The sequence below is a fragment of the Euprymna scolopes genome, chromosome 24 (assembly GCF_053919585.1).
Source record: "Euprymna scolopes isolate OS-2025 chromosome 24, ASM5391958v1, whole genome shotgun sequence".
Classification (NCBI taxonomy): Eukaryota; Metazoa; Mollusca; class Cephalopoda; order Sepiida; family Sepiolidae; genus Euprymna; species Euprymna scolopes.
This window is the reverse complement of record NC_136505.1, coordinates 88,730,136-88,751,252: the sequence shown is the minus strand read 5'-3', so window position 1 is coordinate 88,751,252 and position 21,117 is coordinate 88,730,136. Positions and strand designations below refer to the sequence as shown.

The window sequence follows — 21,117 nt, the reverse complement described above, 5'->3', positions numbered from 1 at the left end:
TCTTCTTGGCACATCTCCAAATTCATCCTCGAGCACTCGACACGTTCTCGCTTCTGGAATGGTGTGAGCAACCTGGGAATCCATCTGGCAGACACCTTATGCATATGCAAATGGTCATGAATGATAGTTTCCACTAACCCTGTACTAATCTTGACATCTTGGGCTATTTGGTGAATAGTAATGCGCCAATCTTCCAAAATGGCAGCCTCAATTTGACAGACAGATGCCTCATCAATGGCAGAAGGGGGAGGGGGGGCGACCAGGTCTGGGATGTTAGAATTCACGATGCCAGCATTTACAAGGTCATATGATGGGGCATTATCACCATAAGTTTCTTTCATTTCATCAAAAGTCTCCTGTGGTGTGCGTCCTTTCAAATACAAAAACCAGATCATGGCTCGACATTTAAGAGGCTCCATTTCACACCTGACTCAGTTCAAACACCTGTAAAACAGAAACCACAATTAGTTCAGAGCTGTAATTTGCCACATAACCCATAGAGATATAAATCATTGCACATGCAAAATTTCAACTAGATCAGATAACTGGAAGTTGGTGAGGGGCATTACGTATTGCATGCCCCTCGTAACAATCTTAAAATTTATTTTAACAAACATATTGTTAGAGTTTCTATAACAAAATAAAGCTATTAAACTTGACATAGTGATATGGGGCAAAAAGGAGAAAGAAGCAACCTTAGTAGAAGTTTGTGTCCCGAATGATGCTGGTTTGATTTGTGGGAGAAAAGATAACGAAATACCAAGTTTGGAAGTCTTTTTTTTTAACAGCATATCAGCCCTTTGTGGGTTATTTAATGCTGAATCCAGTTATTTTGGGAATAGTATTCGATGCTGTATCCAGTTATTTTATATGAGATTTTTATTCTTCAAGCTCCTTGTATTTTCAATTGTTAGTTCGTAGCTTTTGATTTGGTTGTTTTATAGTGGATTTTGTCATGTTTGTTCTCTGCCTTGCAGAATATGATTGGGTTTTGCAATGGGAGGGGGAAAAGGGTTACAGTAATATTAAGTCCTGTATTATGAATGTAGTTATATTGTTGATAGTGTTTTATATTCAAATTGTCCTCATTCTTAAGGAAGGTTTCTTGAAGATAAATAACCAAAGGATTAAATTTGGTTTGCAACAATAAAATTTCATTGTAATTTGCCTTTAATCCACGGTAATTCCATTGGATTTTCTTGTAATTCATGAGGATTTTTGGGGGGTTTGAGGAGTAACTTCAGTTTCCATGTCTTCCAATTTCGTAAATCTATTTGTAGTAGTAGTGGCTTCTGTTTGTGGTAATTTCTTTATATTATTTTGTTTTGTGGTATTGAAGTATTTTTTGTTTGTTTTTCAAGTGTGTTTTTTTCACCACGGGGAAGACGTATTGGTGATCTGTGTGGTCTTTCTTTCAACTGATTTTGTTTTTCCTTTGTTTCATCTTTTTCAGCATCTGCACGACGTACTGGTGATTTTTGTAGTCTTTCTTTTGATCGACTTTGTTTTCTTGGATGTTCTGATTTTGGTTGAGAATTTGTTTTATTGGTAACATTAGTTGATGATTTAATGGGATGATTAATTTTTGACGATATGTTTGGTTTGATTTCATTTATAAATTTGGGCCAGTCCTTTGGTCCCAATTGTAACAATTTGTTAATTAGTATTTCGTATTTGGAGTTTTGGTTAGTAATGTTGAATGATATACAACTTGAGGTGATGAGAGTACGTCTTTTCCTTCATGTATCCATCTACTATTTTCCTGGCTTTGAGGAAGGAGATGTTTTTGGTATGTTTTATTGACACTTCCTTTTCTTTCTTCCAGATTCTGCATGCTCTAGCATAAGCAGGATGGTTTTCTCCACAATTTGCACATTTGCAATCAAGATTGCAGTCATTGACAGTGTGGTCTGGATCTCTCCGGCCACATCTGCCACACACTGCCGCACTATGCATCCTCATGGTGCCCAAACTTCTGGCATTTAAAGCACCGAAGTTAGTTTGGTATAAAGGGTTTAACTTTTTCAACGTTGAACCCAATTTTGATTTCTTTTGGGGATAATGCGTCTATCAAACTGCATAATGTAAGTGTTCATATGTATAGTCTGATTCTCTTTTTTTATTGCAATTCTTTTAGCGTTTATTATAAAAAAAAAAGAAAAGTCTTTTGAACGCTGTTGTTATTAAATCTTAAATTCTTTTCTACAGTTTGCATTATGGAGATGGAAGTGTTTTTTTGAGATAAGTGACTTCTATATTAATCATACTTTTTATTTTTAGATTCAAATATTAATAACTACAAAATACAAGATTAAACCCGGTTCTCCAACTTCCAACGTAGACCCCTACTACCATGTCTCCTTCTCCAACATCAGGGGTCTATGTTCTAACCTTCCAGAGGTTGAAACTTAATTACAGGAGACTAAACCAGACCTTTTATTTTTAAGCGAAACTGGCATTGGACAGGCTATTTCCCTAGAAGAGTTCGCAATTAAAGGATACTCTAACTTAACTTCTAAATCTGACCCCCAAGATCGCCATGGACATGGAATATGTGTGTATATTATATGTGCCGATACTGACGGCCAGTATGCGAGTCTACTAAACCTTTTTCTCACAACTTGCCCTGAACTATGTTCAGTTTCTGTTCTGTCTCCTCTTGGATCTTCCGACCACTCTGTTGTATCAATTAAGATAAAAATGAAATGTAATAAGTCCTCAGACCTCTCCATCATACAATATATTGATACACTAAGGCTGACTGGGATAGCTTCCGTACATTTATATCGGATCTACCTCTGCGTTCCATGTTTAAAAAAGATGTGTCCTCTAGAGTATCAGACCTGACAGAATGGTTAATTGTAGGTATAGACCGTTTCATACCCTTGCAAAAAGTTCCAGCAAAAACCTAACAGCCAGCCATGGTTCTCTTCAGAATGTGCTGCTGCCATTGCATACAGAAATCACTTTTTCCACTGCTTCCAATGTAATAGATGTATAGAAACTAAAGCCACTTCCAGGACTGCCAGCAACCATTGTAAAAAAGTAATAAAGAATGCAAGAGAGTTGTATGCTCAATCCGTTAAGTCCAAAGTAGCTGAGCAGCGGCTTGGTTCCCACCAATTTTGGCAAATAGCAAACAGAATCATGAACAGAAGCGTGTGCTCTATCCCAACTATCATCAATGGACCTGAGGTAATCTCGTCAGCATCAGACAAAGCCAAACTCTTTGCCAAGAACTTTGCAGCTAATTCTACCCTTTGTGACCAAGGCCGCCAACCCCTAATATTTCCTCCTGTATCAGAAAACACGCTATGTGATATACATATATCTGTACGTGATGTTGCGAAGCTAATCAAAAACCTTGATTCCAGTAAAGCAACTGGCCCTGACGGTATTCCAATTATAGTACTCAAAAAACTTCAACCAGAACTAGTGCCCATACTTACAAAACTGTTTAAACGTTGTCTTAAGGAGAATAGCTTCCCATCACCCTGGAAAATCTCATCAGTATGCCTGTATTTAAGAATTCAGGTGATCGCTCATCCCCCTCTCAGTACAGGCCAATAAGTCTCCTGTGCATCATGAGTAAGTTGCTGGAATCTGTGTTAAATACAGAAGTAATCAACCATCTCAACAAAAATAACCTTCTTAGTGACACTCAATATGGTTTCCGTTCTGCTAGATCTACAGCAGATGTGCTTACAGTTATATCTCATAGGATTAGCAAATCTCTCAACGGAGGCAACCTTTCTAGGGCAATTGCTCTTGACATATCTAAGGCCTTTGATAGGGTATGGCATGAAGGTTTACTTTACAAGATCTCTAGCTATGGTATAGCTGAAAATGTCTTCTCAATTATTGAATCATTTCTTTCTGATAGGTTCATAAGAGTAGTAGTTGAGGGGCAAAAATCAGAAGCTCACAGTATTAATGCCGGTGTCCCTCAGGGGTCTATCCTGGGCCCAACTCTTTTCCTGATCTACATTAATGATCTTCCAAATCACATCCTTACATCATTTGTAGACATTTATGCTGATGACACTACCATTTATGGTAGCACATCTGAGACAGTAAATGACCAAGTTCTCTCAGATTCTCTCTCCTCTGATCTTGAGCATGTGGTACAATGGGGAAAGGAGTGGCTGGTTACTTTTAATGCATCTAAAACCAAGTTTCTCTCTTTACATCATTAACATTCTGATCCACATTTGGCATCAATTGAAATGAATGGCTCTCGTCTTCAGGAGGCCTCAAGTTTTGACAAGCTTCTGGGCTTGACCATTACTCCTGATCTTAAATGGAACACGTACATCAAATCTGTTGCCAAGGCCACTGGAAAAATGGTGGGATCTTTCTATCGATCCGGTAGATATCTCACTGCTGATGCAATTCTCTATCTATATAAGAGCCAGGTACGTCCAAGGATGGAATATTCTTGCCACATCTGGGCAGGAGCTGCTAAAAAGGACTTGGCCTGCCTTGATAGAGTTCAAAATAGACTTCGTAGCCTCGGAGGAGATGTCCTTTTCTCTTTCTTGCAACCTCTATCTCACAGAAGAGATGTTGCGAGTTTGTCTCTGATGTATCGTTATTTTCATGGAAAGTGTTTGACTGAGCTTCAGTCTATGCTCCCCCCTCGCCAAACTTTCACAAGAAACACTCGTCTAGCTGAAAACACTATGAATTATTCCCCTCACTCTTTATCTGTGCCTAAACCTAAACATAGATTCCATGAACAAAGCTTCTTTCTTAGAACTGCACGCCTGTGGAATTGTCTTCCGTTTTCCTGCTTTCCGGCTGACTACAATATGGTTGTCTTCAAGTCTAACGTAAATAAGTTGTTGATGAGCCGCTCTATATAAGTTAACAAATTTACCGAATTTTCATTACTAATAATTACTATATTGTCCAATTTCTACTGTACACTCTTTAACCCTTATCCTTGAGTGGCCTCTTGGCATTGATAATGTGGTGATGCCTGTGTAAAAAAAAAAAAATTATTCCTTGGTTTTTAAGTGCACATGTAGGTCTTTCGATTTTACTACACCTTTGGATGTATTCAGATTCTTGTGTGGATAAGTTTTGATATTTAAGTTGTGGAAAGTTTTCATTCCTAGGAGAAAAGTGGCATGTTTTTCTCTTTCCACTTCCACCAGTAGGGTTTTAGTTTTTAAAGTTTTTACATTTTTTGGGGTAATATATGCCAATATAATTTTATGTATAATAAACGGTGATAAGTCAGTTATTTTGGTTTCTTCGGTGGATTCCAATACAATAAATTTTGAGGATATTTGATGTAGTTCATTATCTGAACTATCCGAGTCGATGTATTGGCGCTTGGAATTTTTATACTTGGCCATATATATTTTAAATTCATTGCTTATGATCCGCACCCACTTCGGATTCCAATATTGGGGCATGTTAAGGGGGAAACCCATTTGCCTTGTCATGCCAGGGTTACATAAACAGTATACATGTTCCAAATGGCAGCCATAAGCACCCATAATCCTTCAGTTACACAATCCAAGTCATTTGTAGTAACTTCCGGCACTATACAGCCATGTCATGACTTTAATGATTTGGCACATTTGACCCTAACCACCGCCTTCTAACACATGGAAAAGAGGGGAAAATATGTATATAGTTTATAGTGGTACAGGGTAGAACTGTATTTGTTACGGTTTAGAGGAAATTGATAGAAAAGTAGAAGATGTGTTAGGGCTTGACGTAACTAGCCGATCGATCGGATCGGGCTCCTCTGATCACCTGTCTAGCCTTGTACGAGGCCAAAGTGGAGCGTTGCACTTGATATCTTTAATTTCCCTAGATATCAGTTGCTCAGCCACCAGGATCCTTTTCGGAGTCATTACGGATCGCCACCCACGGCCAACAGGTGGCCCCTTTGAGAGGCTTTAACTCTCTGCAGGGGGACAGTCGGTGTATTCTAATGCCTCACCGACAGGGTTGGGAAGTAGTGAAGGAAAGAAAAAAAGGGAGGGGAAGGGGAAGGGGAAAGAGAGTTTGGAAGTCAATTTCTAAAAGCCATTCAAAACATACCAGCATATAGCAGTAATAGTAGTAATAGTAGTAGTAGTAGTAGATGATGATGGTATATGAAGCAGGAGGGGAGAGAATAGTGTTTGGATTAGTATATGTAGAACAGTTGAAGTGGTAGGGCCAGTTGTGAGAGAAGGCTAAGGAAAACATGGGAAGAAGCAGTATGAATAAGGGATAAATAAAAAACCTGGCCAGAGATAGTTTAGTTTGGAAGTCAACTTCTAAAAGCCATCCAACATGTGCCACCATATAAAATGAGCATTAAACTGAATATAAAATGATGACGATAACTTTGAACATTTTCTGAAATTGAGAAAAATACTTTCTGTTTCATCTAACAATAACCAAAAATGATCAAAGGACGAAATATAACCTTAACAGATTTATTAAACAACTAGCAAGATGCCTGGCATTGCCCAGTTGTACAATACGCTTAATTTTTTTTGCAGATTGTGTATGCATTATTATAAAATCATCCTCTATTGAATAATATATTATGAGGAATAATTTGAAAAATAAAATAAAAATATAATAAAGATAATGTCGTTCATCAAACGCCGTCTGTGTTTGTTTACAATATCATGTCAGCTGATATTTGGGCTTGACGATCTTAAAAATAGTCTTTCTTCCCTTATAGATAAAAAAGAAGAATTTTTACAGGAGAATATTTTCTGTTACACCGGCTAAGGTTACATTGGTGTAACGTAAAATATTCCCCTGTCAAAATTATTTTTTATCTATAAGAGAAAAAAGATTATTTTTAAAATCGGATTTTTTCGATTTTCGATACTTATCAAATGAATTTCTGTACAAAACATATTTAAGAACACTGTCAGAAACATAAATTACCTTTGTGTGAAATTTGCAAAAGATAGGCTCAGCTGTTTCGAAACCTATGAGGAAGGAACACACACACACACACACGCACACACACAGACGCACACGCACACACACACAAAGTGACTTTTATGCAATAGTAGAGATTTACAGATTAAATTATAATGTTGGAGTTGCTAAATGTGCTGTGATAAAGTCTATCATTGCAAGGCACTTTGTGTTCATCTCCTAAACTCTAATGGCCGGCTTTTTTTCTCTTCAAAGGGCAGATAACTCCTCATCTCTTTTTGCATGGTGCTTTATTATTTTAGACTAACACTTACCTTTATCTCTCAGTTCTTTCACAGAGACACGATTCACTCTTATTGGTGGTCTGAGAACTTTTAGCCGCTCGTTAACCTTTTTGCTTTTACAAATCAGAAAGAGATCCGTGAAAATGTAACATTCAACCTCCACCTGAATTAAAAAAAAAAAAAAGTAGTGACTAATTATATCAAAATAATAAATAAAAAAAAGTTGGTTGTGAAAGTTAATAATGAGAAAACAAAATCGATTCGGGTTTAACAATTCGTTCAACGATTTTCTTTTACAGCATATAGTTTTCCTCCAACTTATTCCCAATACTGGTGCTACCAGATCAGACTGTCTGAAGATACTGGCTTCCTGACTTGAAATGCACTAAACATTGATGTTATTGGTTGTTTTTTTGTTTGCTTTTTACTTTTCCCTTTGCAAAATTCAATCAAGTTCTGCAAAGTCAGAAACAAAAGCAACAATTTTATTCTACAAAATAACCAAAGCAAGTCCCATGAATAAGTGTTTGAAGATGTAAAAAAAAACTTGAGGTTTGAAAACATTTTCCAAAATTACTGGATTCGACATCGAATGATCTGAAAAGGGTTAATGTGCTGTAAAACAAAACCAAACTCCAGGAATAAATATTTGAAGATATAAAGAACTTGGAGCAGAAAATCTTTTTTCAAAATTACTGGATTCAGTATTCAAAAAACCCAAAAATGATTGACATGTCATAAAGCAAAACAATCAAACCAAACATTTTATTTTTTTTAATTATTTAAAATAAATTAATTAATCAGTTTTTATTTTTATTGTTTGATTTCACAACTCATATTTATGTATAATTAAATACAAATGCACACTTTTTGTTTCGCTAATTATAATTCCAAATTTGAATGAAAATAAACATGTATTGTTATTTATAAAGATTTGTAATTTTTTTTATTATGAAAAATTGTCAATAAATCCGATGCACTCCTCTCTTGTCACTGCTCTGATTTTGGCTGTGATGGCCATCTTCAGTTTAGAAATAATCTGGGGATTGTTTTGTTAAGGATTATAAGGTGGAATGATAAAAATGTCGCCCTAAAGAAAACACCACTACAGCTTCATTTTAAAACTTTTATTGAAAAAAATCAATTCAGGTAACTTGATTATCTAGTAGAGCTGACGTCTATTCAATGTAGCCACTTTCAGCCTCAATCACAGCCTGGGTTCAGAACTAGGAGCATGCCTTTTCCACAAGCGGGAGCTTGGCGAATACTCAGTAGATGGCAGCAATCAAGCTGGCTTTGGTGTTGTGAGAGGTTTTGTTGGTGATGTTCTTGGCGTATGACCAAACAAAGTAGTCCAGGAGGTTCAGGTCAGGGAAGGAGGGAGGAGGTCAGTGAGAGTGATGATGATGAGACAGTTTTGATGATTATTCGCAAAAGAAACTCTAGAAATTATTTAAATAATTAAAATGTGTTACTTCATCATTTGTATTAACAGACTATTGTCCTTATCTTCAGTGTTATTCTCACAACGTTTCAGCCAATGTAACCTTCCATCTTCATTAAGTGTATCTTGTCGTAATTAAGAATCTTTCTGTTGAACTTGAGATTCTGCATGGAATTTCGAATAGGACCCTTCATTTAATCGAAATATTATTACAAATTACTTAAGACTTCTACGTGGTGATGAGGTGATGAGGACAAGAGCATTCTACTCCTCCCTTCTGTGGATGTAGAAAAGAGTTCTATTTGAAATTCCATGTAGATTCCCCAAGTTTTACAGAAAACTTCCAGAGTTCAACAAGATACACCTGAAGAAGGTCAAAGGTTACATCGACCAAAACGTTGTGAAAATAACACTCAAGATAAGAACAGTAGTCTGAATAATCCAAATAATATGAATTGTCCAACTTCACCTCAAAAATTGTTGCTCAACTGAAGCGGTTAGCATGAAATAACTCAATCCGTCTTGTAAGGCAACAAACCCATGAAGTGGACCAAATAATAGAATATAAACGTTTGGAATGCTTACCCTGGTTGCCGCATCTCGGTATTTCAGAATCGCGCGATGCACCATCATGCGCTTTTGATCAATTCCACAGCCGGGCATTGGGGACAAGAGATTGAAATTTCCATGGTAATGTTGTAAATACTGAAATTAAAAAAAATGCTTTTCAAAATGATACATAGAAAAAATAGTAAAGGATAACCCCCCAAAAATGTCACTAACCCCCCAAAAATGTCACTAACCCCCCAAAAATGTCACTACCCCCCAAAAATGTCACTAACCCCCCAAAAATGTCACTAACCCCCCAAAAATGTCACTACCCCCCAAAAATGTCACTAACCCCCCAAAAATGTCACTACCCCCCAAAAATGTCACTAACCCCCAAAAATGTCACTAACCCCCCAAAAATGTCACTACCCCCCAAAAATGTCACTAACCCCCCAAAAATGTCACTAACTGTGCTGACCCAGGTTTTCAGCTGACCACCATGTCATTTCTTCCAACCCTGGAGTGGGGCTAGGTTGATGATGGCATGGATGAAGTCATCTGGTTGCCATAAAATTTTAACCATAGAATAGTCTTATAATCTTCAAAAAGCTTGCAAATTTACATGTAGTTTCCTCCCATAGAACCAAAGATATGAGCATTTCAATATTCAATTTGGCTATGAGTACAGATATATCCATATATAGATATACCACTTTCTTGGCAATTTTATAAGTTCGAAATTTCGGCGACTATTTAAAAAATCAAAACTCGTTGGAAAGCTAATGACCTGAATTGTTTAGTGGGCTGTGAGACATTTGTCCTAAAGGTCACACATTATTGTTTCAAAACGTGGGGATGACTTTTCTATATTAATGTACTGTAAAATGAGCACCAACTTTATGGTCACATTTTTGAGGGTGTCTGTTATTTTTTTTTTAGGGGTGGTGTTTGTTGTGAACTGGTAGACCAACACAAAACCTACCTTAAAAATCTTGTTTCTCTAGGTTTTTGGGTGTGCTGAAAACGAATATCATATTTAAATTTTCTGCAAATAAGTATTTTTCCAGGTATTGATAAAAAATTTGCATGCACTTGCGCATACAACAATAGCCACCACTTATAACATAATGAATTACATTGCTTAACAATCAGAAAAATGCTTATTTGTGGAAAATTTAAATGTAATAATCGTTTTCAGAATACCTGAAAACCTGTAGAACACAAGTTTTTTAAGGTAGTTTTTTGTGTTGGTCTACCAGGCCACAATTACCAAATAAACACCACATCTAAAAAAAAAAAAAAAATAGCAGAAAAGCAACAAAAGAAAAAGGCAGCTATAAAGTTGGTGTTCATTTTATTTTAAATTAATATAGAAAAGTGATCCTCCACTTTTTAAAACAATCATTTAAAACCATGTGAAATTTGTAATTTACCATGTGCATTGAACCATTATTTGCTGTCAATTGATGGTTGGAGATGGAAATGTTAAAACAAAATGGATGTTGTTCAATACAAAGAAAACTTGTTTTGAATGAAGCAAACTTTTCTTATAAAAAACTAAATTGAAGTAGCAAAGTCAATACACATGGGAAGGCCACGGAAAACACAGGAGGATGAACTTGAGAGAAGGAGGAATAAATAAAGACCTGGTCAGAAATATATTAGAAGTCAATTTCTAAAAATCATCCAAACACATGTCTGCATGCAAAATGGATGTTGTTGTTATCATTATTTCACTCGCTAGGAGTTTTCACACAGGTTATCATCAGAGATTGCTCTCTGACAACAATCGATGGTATTCCCTGAAATCTGAGTAACAACAAGTCTCCTTAGATTACCAGTACTCTTCACCTCTTTTGATAACCTTTGAAAATAAATTTGTGTCATCACAACAGTCATTTATCATTGATTTCTCGCTAGCTGCTGCTATTATTATGATAATAATAATAATAATAATAATAATAATGATAATGATAATAATAATAATAATAATAATAATAATAATAATAATAAGAAGAAGAAGAAGAAGAAGAAGAAGAAGAAGAAGAAGAAGAAGAAGAAGAAGGAGAAGGCATTGATGCTTACCCTGACGCTCTCATCATTGGGTGCCTCAACTGCATCGTACATGTCAATCCGAGATGCCATTGCCACAACCTTTTCTTGTTCACGTCTTTCTCCCACAACAAGGTTTACAGTACGGACAAATTCCTCCACAGTTTCAATCTAACAATCAGATAATAAAAGACAAAACAAATGTTGAAAAACTGTAATGCAACAATTATACAATTTTCTGACCACATCTTTATTATTATGATCAACTCACTTTGCTTTTTCATCTCTTGACCACAGAGTTTAAATTTGCTCTTTGCTTGGGTTTTGTCAATCTTAGCTTTGCTATAGTTAGTTCTGGTTACATTGTTTTGTGCAGCTGTTACTTATGATCCTGCTTCTCTGTTTAAATGTCATTTTTGTATCCATACTCAGGTATTTTTGTGAGTCTTTTCTCTTGTAATTTTTATGACTCCGTATAGCTGTTTCTCTTCCCAATTATCTTTTATCATCTTGTTTCTGGTTTCTGTGTTCCTTGTGTTGTTCATTTTGACGATGTCTCTTGCTGCAGTGATTAGCCTTTCTGTTTTCTACATTATGTATTTTTCATTCTTTTTTGTGTCATTCACACAATCTTACATACTTACCGGTCATTCTCTCTATCTTTCTTTTTCATGCAGAGTTCCTATTTACAATGCCTCCCCACTTTTTCATGCAGAGTTGGTCAGTATCATCTTTCAGATATAGTGCATTATGTATAGTAATTAGTTATCTAGTCTTCTGGTCAAGATGCCTTAATCTTCTGGTCCATCCTATGAATGGTCCAGAATATCTTACTAGTCATACTACTAAGGTGTTTATTCCTTTTACTAAGTTCCTGCTATATAATTTAGTTTCTAAGAGTTTTCGTGTTCTTTTTTAAGTATTCTTTTTCAATCTTCTCTTCCATTTTGGTTGATTTAATAGTATCTGATTTCAGCACTCTAAAATACCATAGCGAAAATTTGCCTTGCATTAGAAGTTGACGAGAAGTAACAAAGAAGAAGGCTAATGATGAGATGGATAAGTACCCCGCACAAAAATTTCTGTAAAACCAGTTTTCATCTGTCAAGAGGAGGAAAAACTACATCATTACAGACTCCACTTAGGATTAATGCATAGTCTAGTGGCATCTATCAATTTGTTATTTTGATACCTTATTGTAATACAGTTTTCTATTCAAGTAGGGTTTTTTTTTACAAAGGAGTCACTACTTATCAAGGCCCAGAGACCACTCGAGGATAAGGGTTAATGGGTATACATTAGTTATGGGATTATAGCGTAGTAATCATAAGTATTGGAGATTTTGTAAATTGGATTACTTAGAGAGACGGTTCATCAAGAACTTGTTTACGTTGGACTTGAAGACAATCAAATTATAGTCAGCTGGAAAGCAGGCAATCAGAAAAGAGTTTCACAGGCGTGCAGTTCTAAGAAAGAAGCTTTGTTCCTGGAATCTACATATAGGTTTAGACACAGATAAAGAGTGTGGGAAAATATTGAGAGTGGTTTTGGGTAGACGAGTGTTTTTCGTAAAAGTTTGGCGAGGGAGGACCATAAATTGAAGCTCAGATGAGCATTTGCCATGAAAATAATGATAAAGCAGAGATAGACTCACAACATCTTTTCTGTGGAAAAGAGGTTGCAGAGAAGAGAAAAGGACATCCCCCACTAAGCTACAAAATCTATTTTGAACTCTGTCAAGGTAGGATAAGCTGCTTCTTGTAGCTCCTGCCCAGATCTGGCAACAGTACTTCATCATTCTTTCCAAGAATTAGAAGCTTGTAGAAATCTCTTTAACTGTTTCCCTTTTATCTCCTGTCTTTGCAATAACTATCTTTCACTCTTGTTAACTCCTTGTAGCAAGTGGCTTTATTTCTTTTAGAAAATAGTTTATATATAAAATGAAGACCATTTGACTATTCCTTCTTTAAGCAAAAAAAAAAAAAAGATTTGTAAATGAACACTATTTTTATATAAATACTGTTATATCAAGTGAAAATATAACAATCCTTACCTCTAACTTGAATTTCCAACGGAATTTTCCATTTTAACCTCATTTAAGAAATATCATTTTTAAAACTATTTTTATACACTTGCGCATAAATTTTGCTACAGCTAAAAAAGTTACCATTTCTTGGAGGTCGTCCTTTTGCTCCTGCATCGTTGACTTTTCTTTGATCCGGCGCAAAAGTAAAGTATACCGAGTTAACCGTTGCATGGGTGTAATGATGATATCGATGAGCCGCAGCCTTCGACAAAGTTCAGTGTTGCCCTCAGCCCACTGCAAGAGATTAACAGAAAAAAACAGAAATATTGAATCATCAATAACCCTATAAGAATAATAACAACAATAACAAAAAAACCCCAAAAAACTACAGAAATAAATTCAAATCTTATCTGAATCAAGAAATACTGAAGAGTGTATTTTAATAAGTATAAAACTTTGTGAACCTTGCTTGCATCTTCCTTTGCCGATCAGGCGATTGCATCTATTAAATGCATATGAGCATGGCTCATAGGCTAACAAACAAGGCCAGAGAATTGTATGTTTTTTTTTGTTTTTTTTTACAAAGACATCACCACTTATCAAAGCCCAGAGGCCACTCGAGGTTAAGGCTTAAAGAGTGTACAGTAGTCAATTGGACAATATAGTAATCGTTAGTAATGGAAATTTGGTAAATTTGTTAACTTAAGTGGAACGGCTCATCAAGAATTTGTTTCGTATCTAGCTGATGGCACCCAAGTCATATATATATATATATTTTAGTTTTGATCTCACTACTATATATAACGTTCAATATAATAATCGATAAAGAATTGTTACTATAAAAATACGCAATCTGCATGAATTAAAATATCATATTCAAGCATATCTTATGGGTGGCCTGCTAGTATTATAATAAAGTCGTATTCCTGTTTATTTGTTTGTTCATAATTTAATTAATATGTGCAAAAGGTACACTGTTTAACAAATTAATTTCCATACTGAAAAGGGACATTTCGGCACATACATTCCAGTTTGATCCCCATATAAACTATTTATTCAAAGGGAATCTACATTTAGCACGACACAATCACGTTGACACACCGGTTCTCACCAGATCACTGAAGTTAAGCAATGTTGAGCCTGGTCAGTACCAGATGGGTGACCATTTGGGAAGGCTAGGCGCTGTATGTACCTTCTTGGAAGGTTGGACGTGGGGCCAGCACCTCACCCTGTAAAAAGAACTCATCGCTACAAAAACATCTACAAAAATTTGTAGATGGCCTATGCCCCCTCCAGGGGCTCAAGGGCTATGGATGGATGGAATCTACATTTAAGGAATAACATCATTTGCATATTATGCTAAAGAACATGTTTTAATAATGAGTTCTATGTTATTAATTGTTTGTTGTAATAAAATTGCCTTCATTGTTCTATTTAGAAATATTATTTAAGATTAATTTTATTTATTTTTAATTTATTTTCAATTATTATTAGCCAACACTAGTTGTGTTTAAAAACGGAAGTTTATTTATTTAAGTTGTGAAAGTTATTTCCCATATAATTTTCATAGACGAAAATTGATGTATTTTATGCACCCATAAAATCAACATCTGATCCATTTTCAGGAAACTCATAAGAAGTTAGAATATTTGATGTATCTTAGATATTACGTGACTAAACCCTCTGCCCGCCAACATTTTTCAAACTGACAACACTGGGTATATACAGCTAGTTGTTTGATTTGATTTTTCCGATTCCACTTAATTGTTCCAACACTAATATCGACCCTTTTTGGTATTATGTTTCTAAATTTTTAAGATTATTTCAACAGCCCAAAGAACGCCGCAGCCCACAAGAGCCACACCAGCCAACAAACTGAAAGTCTAAGACTCAAGACTTAGACTTTCAGTTCGTTGGCTGGTGTGGCTATTGTGGGCTGCGCCGTTCTTTGGGCTGTTGAAATAATTATATATATATATATATATATATATATATATATATATATGTATTAGTAATTCTTGACACGGCAAAGTTATATGTCGGTATACATAGATTTGTCAATGTAATAAGGAAACACAGTATCTGGTGTGATCAAGATGATCAAATCCCAGTTTTAAACAGTTTGTGATCACAAAAATAAGGCAAACCGGGATGGTAGTGGTATTTATCTTCTTCCCACAGTATTCTAGAGGAAAAAACATTCTGGCTTGCCTAAAATGCCTGTGCAGCGCCATCGACATTCCCCAGTAGAGGTGCCTCAGGCGATTAATAATAAATGAAGTCCTTCTTAAAACGAGAAGACAAAACCCGGGGTGGGGGTTAACCTGCTAGAACTGCATTGGACCAGCAACATACCATAGTTAACAGGGAAAAGGGCCATTTCAAGAATGGCATAGGCTCAGTTGACTTTGGTACTGAGGGAAAAAATCCCTTCCCCCAGATGGCGGTCACTATAATAATATCAGGGAGAGGACCTGTCAGGCATCACCAAACAAAATCAAATCTATAAATCGTAACACGTGTAACTCTTTAAAAAAAATGCTCTCTTCATGAAACGCATGTCCTCAACACCCCCCTCCTGTATGAATATATAGATTGACTTACCGTTACAAAATTTTTGAAGTAGTCATTACTTTTCAGTTTCTCTTTGATGTAATTCTGGCAGATCATTTGTTCAGCACAGAATCTTTGATATGGGGAAAATAATTCTGGAAACTGAAAGACAAAATTTGGGGGCAAAAATGGTTTATGACAGAAAAAGAAGAAAAGTCTAAGTATGTTATATGTCTAAGTATGTCTAAGTATGTCTAAGTATGTCACTGTTGAGAAAGGGTTAGCTAACAGCTCTGTATTTCAAGGTCAAAAACAGAAATTACAGATACCAAATACAAGTCACACATTTATTACAGTTGAGAAAGACCCCTCCCCCTAAAAAAAAAAAAACACAAACATTATACATAACATTCATAAAGCACTAGCAAGGCTCTCTGGTATTGCCTGAAGCAAAAATGTAACATTTATCTGTCAACTATTATATGAAAAGGAGAGAGAGAGAGAGAGAGAGAGAGAGAGAGAGAGAGAGAGAGAGAGAGAGAGAGAGAGAGAGAGAGATAGAGTGTGTTCCTTTTATATAATAGTCGAGAGAGAGAGAGTTCCCTATGAACTCGGAAATAGTTGGGCTGATTTTTTATCAAATTTCACACAAATGTACTTTATGTATCTGACAGTGTTCTTAGATAGGTTTGGTATCTGAATGTCTTTGATAAGTATCGAAAATCAAAAAGATCCAATAAAAGAAGGGACAGGCGATTCTAAACAAAGTTAACACTTTATACAGTCTAACATCACAAGTGCAAAAGTTTTATTACCACACAAGTAGAAAGGCTAGACATATAAAATCAACAGTGGGTTCTTTGCTATGACAGGGGCGCATTCGAATGAATGTTTCTGTTTAAAGTGTAATTGAACCATGATACTTGACTTTTGTATTTTAAACTTCTATTTCGTCTTTGGGTTGAATTAGAAAAATAACTAGTACCAGGAACTTATCAAAGCAAGAAGCTTCACCCCTTGTGATTCATTCACTACAACTGAGCAATTACATATATATATATATATATATATATATATATATATATATATATATATATGTATCTATAGTATAATTTTAATTTATTTATACCAAGATTATTGGCTACATATGTGCATACATGTTTCAGTTGTATTTACTTTATAAATCCAACATCTTACAATTGTAAGACCTGGCCTAATATTGTATTTCTAAAGAAATTGCAACAGAAACATGTATGCACATATGTAGCCAATAAGGTTTGTATAAAAAATAAAAATCATACTATAATAACGCTATGCTTGTCATTGGACACTTTTTTTTAAAAACCCAGAGTTTCATAATTTTCTGCCTCATGTATAGAATGCTTTTGGAATAAATTGATACATAAATTGTTATTATCATTAAATTTTTTATAAATACATGAAATTATATATATATATATATATATATATATATATATAATCTTAGACTACCAGTGACCCGTTGGGTCAGTATATGTTATAGCTAGCTATGGAATAGTGAATATACAGAATTAATGTATAAAAGTGTAAGTATACAGAATTAATGTATAAACATGCAAAACTTGAATGCACACACGCAAAAAACAAACATGGCGACCTGTGAAAACAATACGGAATACATTGGATAATAAAGATCTAATATAATTACTCTTAGATTATGTTCCTATTAGCAATTTTACTATTTCGGATTATAATTACATATAAATAAATAATACACAGTTCTCTTTTAGATGGCTCTATAGTGCAATACTAGAGCAATAAGTATTTTTTAAAGATACCACTTTACAAGAAATAGGCACTTATATTGTTGTCGTTTTCAAAATGTTAAGTTTTTATTGTTATTACCAATAAACGTCAAACATTTGGAGAATGTGCAACAATATCTGTGCTTTAAGCATCTGTTCTTTAAGAAATTTATATATATTTACTGCAAAAAATTTAAATATAAAACCTACAATTTTTACGTTGCTCTATCTTGTACCTATTTACTATGCCTCCCCACGGGACAGAGTTAGACACCAGGGTCGTTTATCTTGTATCTATTGAGCTATTTTATTTGACTGGGATTATCTTATGTAAAAATATTCCCACACAAGACTGTGAACCACAAGACTGGTTAATCTGGGATTTAATTCATCTCATTATTCGGATATATACATACATATAATATACATACAGGATGATGATGATTGCAACGTCTTGTCAGACGAGTGCCACTCCCTCAGTCACTGAAAGTCCATGAGCCCGAAGATAATCTTTTTTTTCTTTTAGTCCTGCCAGCGAATTCACATGCTCAAGCAGACATGACATTGAAGACGGTCCTTGGCATACATACATATATATACATATACATACATACCCATAAACATACACACAGCCATACATACATACACAATACATATAACACATACATACAAACATATACATACACACGCATACACATATATACAAACATATACAAATATATACACACATATACACACATATTCATACATATATGTACACATATATGCACATAAAGTTACCTACATATACCTACGCATACATATATATGCATATATACATATACATAACATACATATATATGCATATATACATATACATAACATACAAAGTTACCTACATATACCTACGCATACATATATATGCATATATACATATACATAACATACATATATATGCATATATACATATACATAACATACATACACACATATGCATATATAGAATGATGGAAGATCAATTATTACATGCTTCCAGCATTTCAGGGCTACACACGTGACAATTTTTCCATCGCCATGGACAATTTTTTATAGACAAATGCCTGAGGAAGTATCTATACAAAGATGATGTTACAAAGTTTTAGCTTTGTACGACAGCTAAGTCTCTCTCTCAGTTCAAAATGTTGAGATCCAGCAACAAGCATGAGCAAGATAGCCAGCAACAAGTCAAACTGCAGACCAGCTTAATGCGGGTACTGGTCTCTTGCTTTATGTTTTTTTTGTTTTGTTTTTTTAAAATCAGAGATTTGCTTCACCCAGAGGGGTTGCCTTAACAAGACTTTTGGGAGTCCTCTCCACCCCCCCCACACACATCGAAATATACACATACACATACAAGCATGCATACATACAGATGCACGCAAACATACATACGCAAGAACACACATGAAAACATGCACATACACACATACATGCATGTACATACTTCTGCACACACACGTACACATACACGTACATGTAGAACATACATGAAGGAGCATTTATGATGACGATGATGATGGTTGTTACGAATAGGTAAATTCAACATGAATAAAAGAGTAAAACAATCCGAAATACACAGCAATAGATAGAGAGACGTTCGCTTCACCGCTAGTACAGCTTTTAAATTGAACATGCGTTAATTACGGCACAAATCCTCAACGTTCATGACGACGATGATGATGGTTGTTATGAATAGGTCAATTCAATATGAATAAAACAGTAAAACAATCCAAAATACACAGCATATAGAATAAACAGACGTTCGCTTCGCCGATACACACACACACACACATATATATATATATATATATATATATATAGTAAAAAAATATATATGGTAATTAAGCTACACAGAATATTTTGCATTTCATTCTTGTGAGAATTCATCAGGCTTATGCATATGCATGTATATTCTGTGTAGCTTAACTGCCATATTTTTTTATAACTTACTACCTAGCTCTACATATGTATTGAGCACTGCTGAAGTAAATACTGAAAATTTATGCTAAAAATTATATTTTTGTATTATATTAATTTATGTGATTGCATAAAATAGTCATATATATATATATATATATATATATATATATATATATATATATATATATATAACCGAAAATGTGTGTATGTATGTATCTATGTTCGCTTTTTGTGTATAACTGTAAAAGGCTTTTTTCCGAGAAGCAGTCGGTCGGCTCACAACTTCTTAAAACTTTTTATATCATATATAAATCATAATATCTACGAGTTAACAACGGAGGTCGCCTGTCTATTTAATTTGCTCGACTTTGAAAAGATAAATATTCAACATTTTTCGCTCACCACATGTAGATTAGGCTTTTCCGTATAATAAAAGCGACACTAATTCTGGCGGTATTTTTGTGATCGCGATCGCCGGAAATGTCCGAAAGCAATCAGCTTTGATCAATGTGGAAATATTTTCCTTATATCAGACAATTGCTATTCAATTTGGACACTCCCCTTTTTATGGGAAGCTTGTCCCCCCACCCCACCCCCAACATTTTGGGAAAATAAAAATAAAAAAAGTGTTCCTGCAATAAATAAAATACTACCCCGCTGTCAAAGTTGACCTCATTAAGTCATTAAAACGTGCACCTGCCAATTCTAAATAATTAAATAAATTCAAACGTGTTTCTGTTAGTATTTCGCGGTGGCCCAGTAGTTAATATCGCACGTTTTTTTTCACACTTTAATTTCTAACTTTGCCTCAAGGGTTCAGGTTCGATCCTCATACTTACCTACCAAAATATTTTTATTTTATTTAGCCCCCCCCCCCCGGAATTTGATTTACCCAAAACCACACACACCCTCAAACACCTGGGCAACGCCGGGTACCCCCCGCTAGTATATATATAAAGGGTTTGGTATCATAGTTTTAAGCATCACAATAATGTACTACATCCTTACCTTTTGGAATCCTTCTTTCATCAATGAAGGATTCAAAGGCTGTTTGGTCTCTCTTGATGCCTGCAGCATTTGTGAAAGGTAATCCTTCCATAAAATACTGTTTGCATTAATAACATCCACAATGTTACTGAACAGTTTATCACATTCAATCTGTAAAAAAGAAATCCAATGTATTTTGTTTGCGAACATCGTTTAATAAAAAAAACAACAACAGTAAAAGAATGATGTCATATTTTCAATTTTCAACATATATCTCCACTTGATCTAGTGACAGATATCAGTTTAATTTTTTTTCAATTTCGAGTTAACAATGAAAGACAAAAAAGCCACAGCTGACGCCAGCCATATTAGATTTTTAGATTGTTAAACAGTATTGAAAAAAAAAAAAAAAAGAAAAAGAAAACTTTTAAACAGTTTCAGAACTTAAAAACTATGTGTTTGGTAAAAGTTATTTGTTGTAAATTTTAGTTGTTTCTGATTGTTAACTATACTGCATAAATTAAGAGGGGGGACATAATAACTAGGGCTATGACAACAGCATATTCTTTTCCTTGTTTTGATTCTTAGGTATAT

At 34.9% G+C, this 21,117-nt stretch overlaps 1 protein-coding gene across 6 annotated transcripts in view; it reads right to left on the bottom strand.

The window, feature by feature from the left end:
* Nucleotides 1-21,117, bottom strand: part of LOC145246821 (pleckstrin homology domain-containing family G member 5-like) — a 1,071,747-nt gene that overhangs the window by 15,914 nt on the left and 1,034,716 nt on the right. For all 6 annotated transcript variants that reach the window (XM_080108657.1, XM_080108656.1, XM_080108658.1 and 3 more), the window contains 6 exons: nucleotides 20,545-20,694; nucleotides 15,866-15,976; nucleotides 13,403-13,555; nucleotides 11,269-11,406; nucleotides 9,220-9,339; nucleotides 7,221-7,353 (listed from right to left, as the gene is read on the bottom strand). In XM_080108657.1, coding sequence (XP_079964783.1) covers nucleotides 7,221-7,353; nucleotides 9,220-9,339; nucleotides 11,269-11,406; nucleotides 13,403-13,555; nucleotides 15,866-15,976; nucleotides 20,545-20,694 — 805 coding nt within the window. The remainder of the gene's footprint in view (nucleotides 1-7,220; nucleotides 7,354-9,219; nucleotides 9,340-11,268; nucleotides 11,407-13,402; nucleotides 13,556-15,865; nucleotides 15,977-20,544; nucleotides 20,695-21,117) is intronic.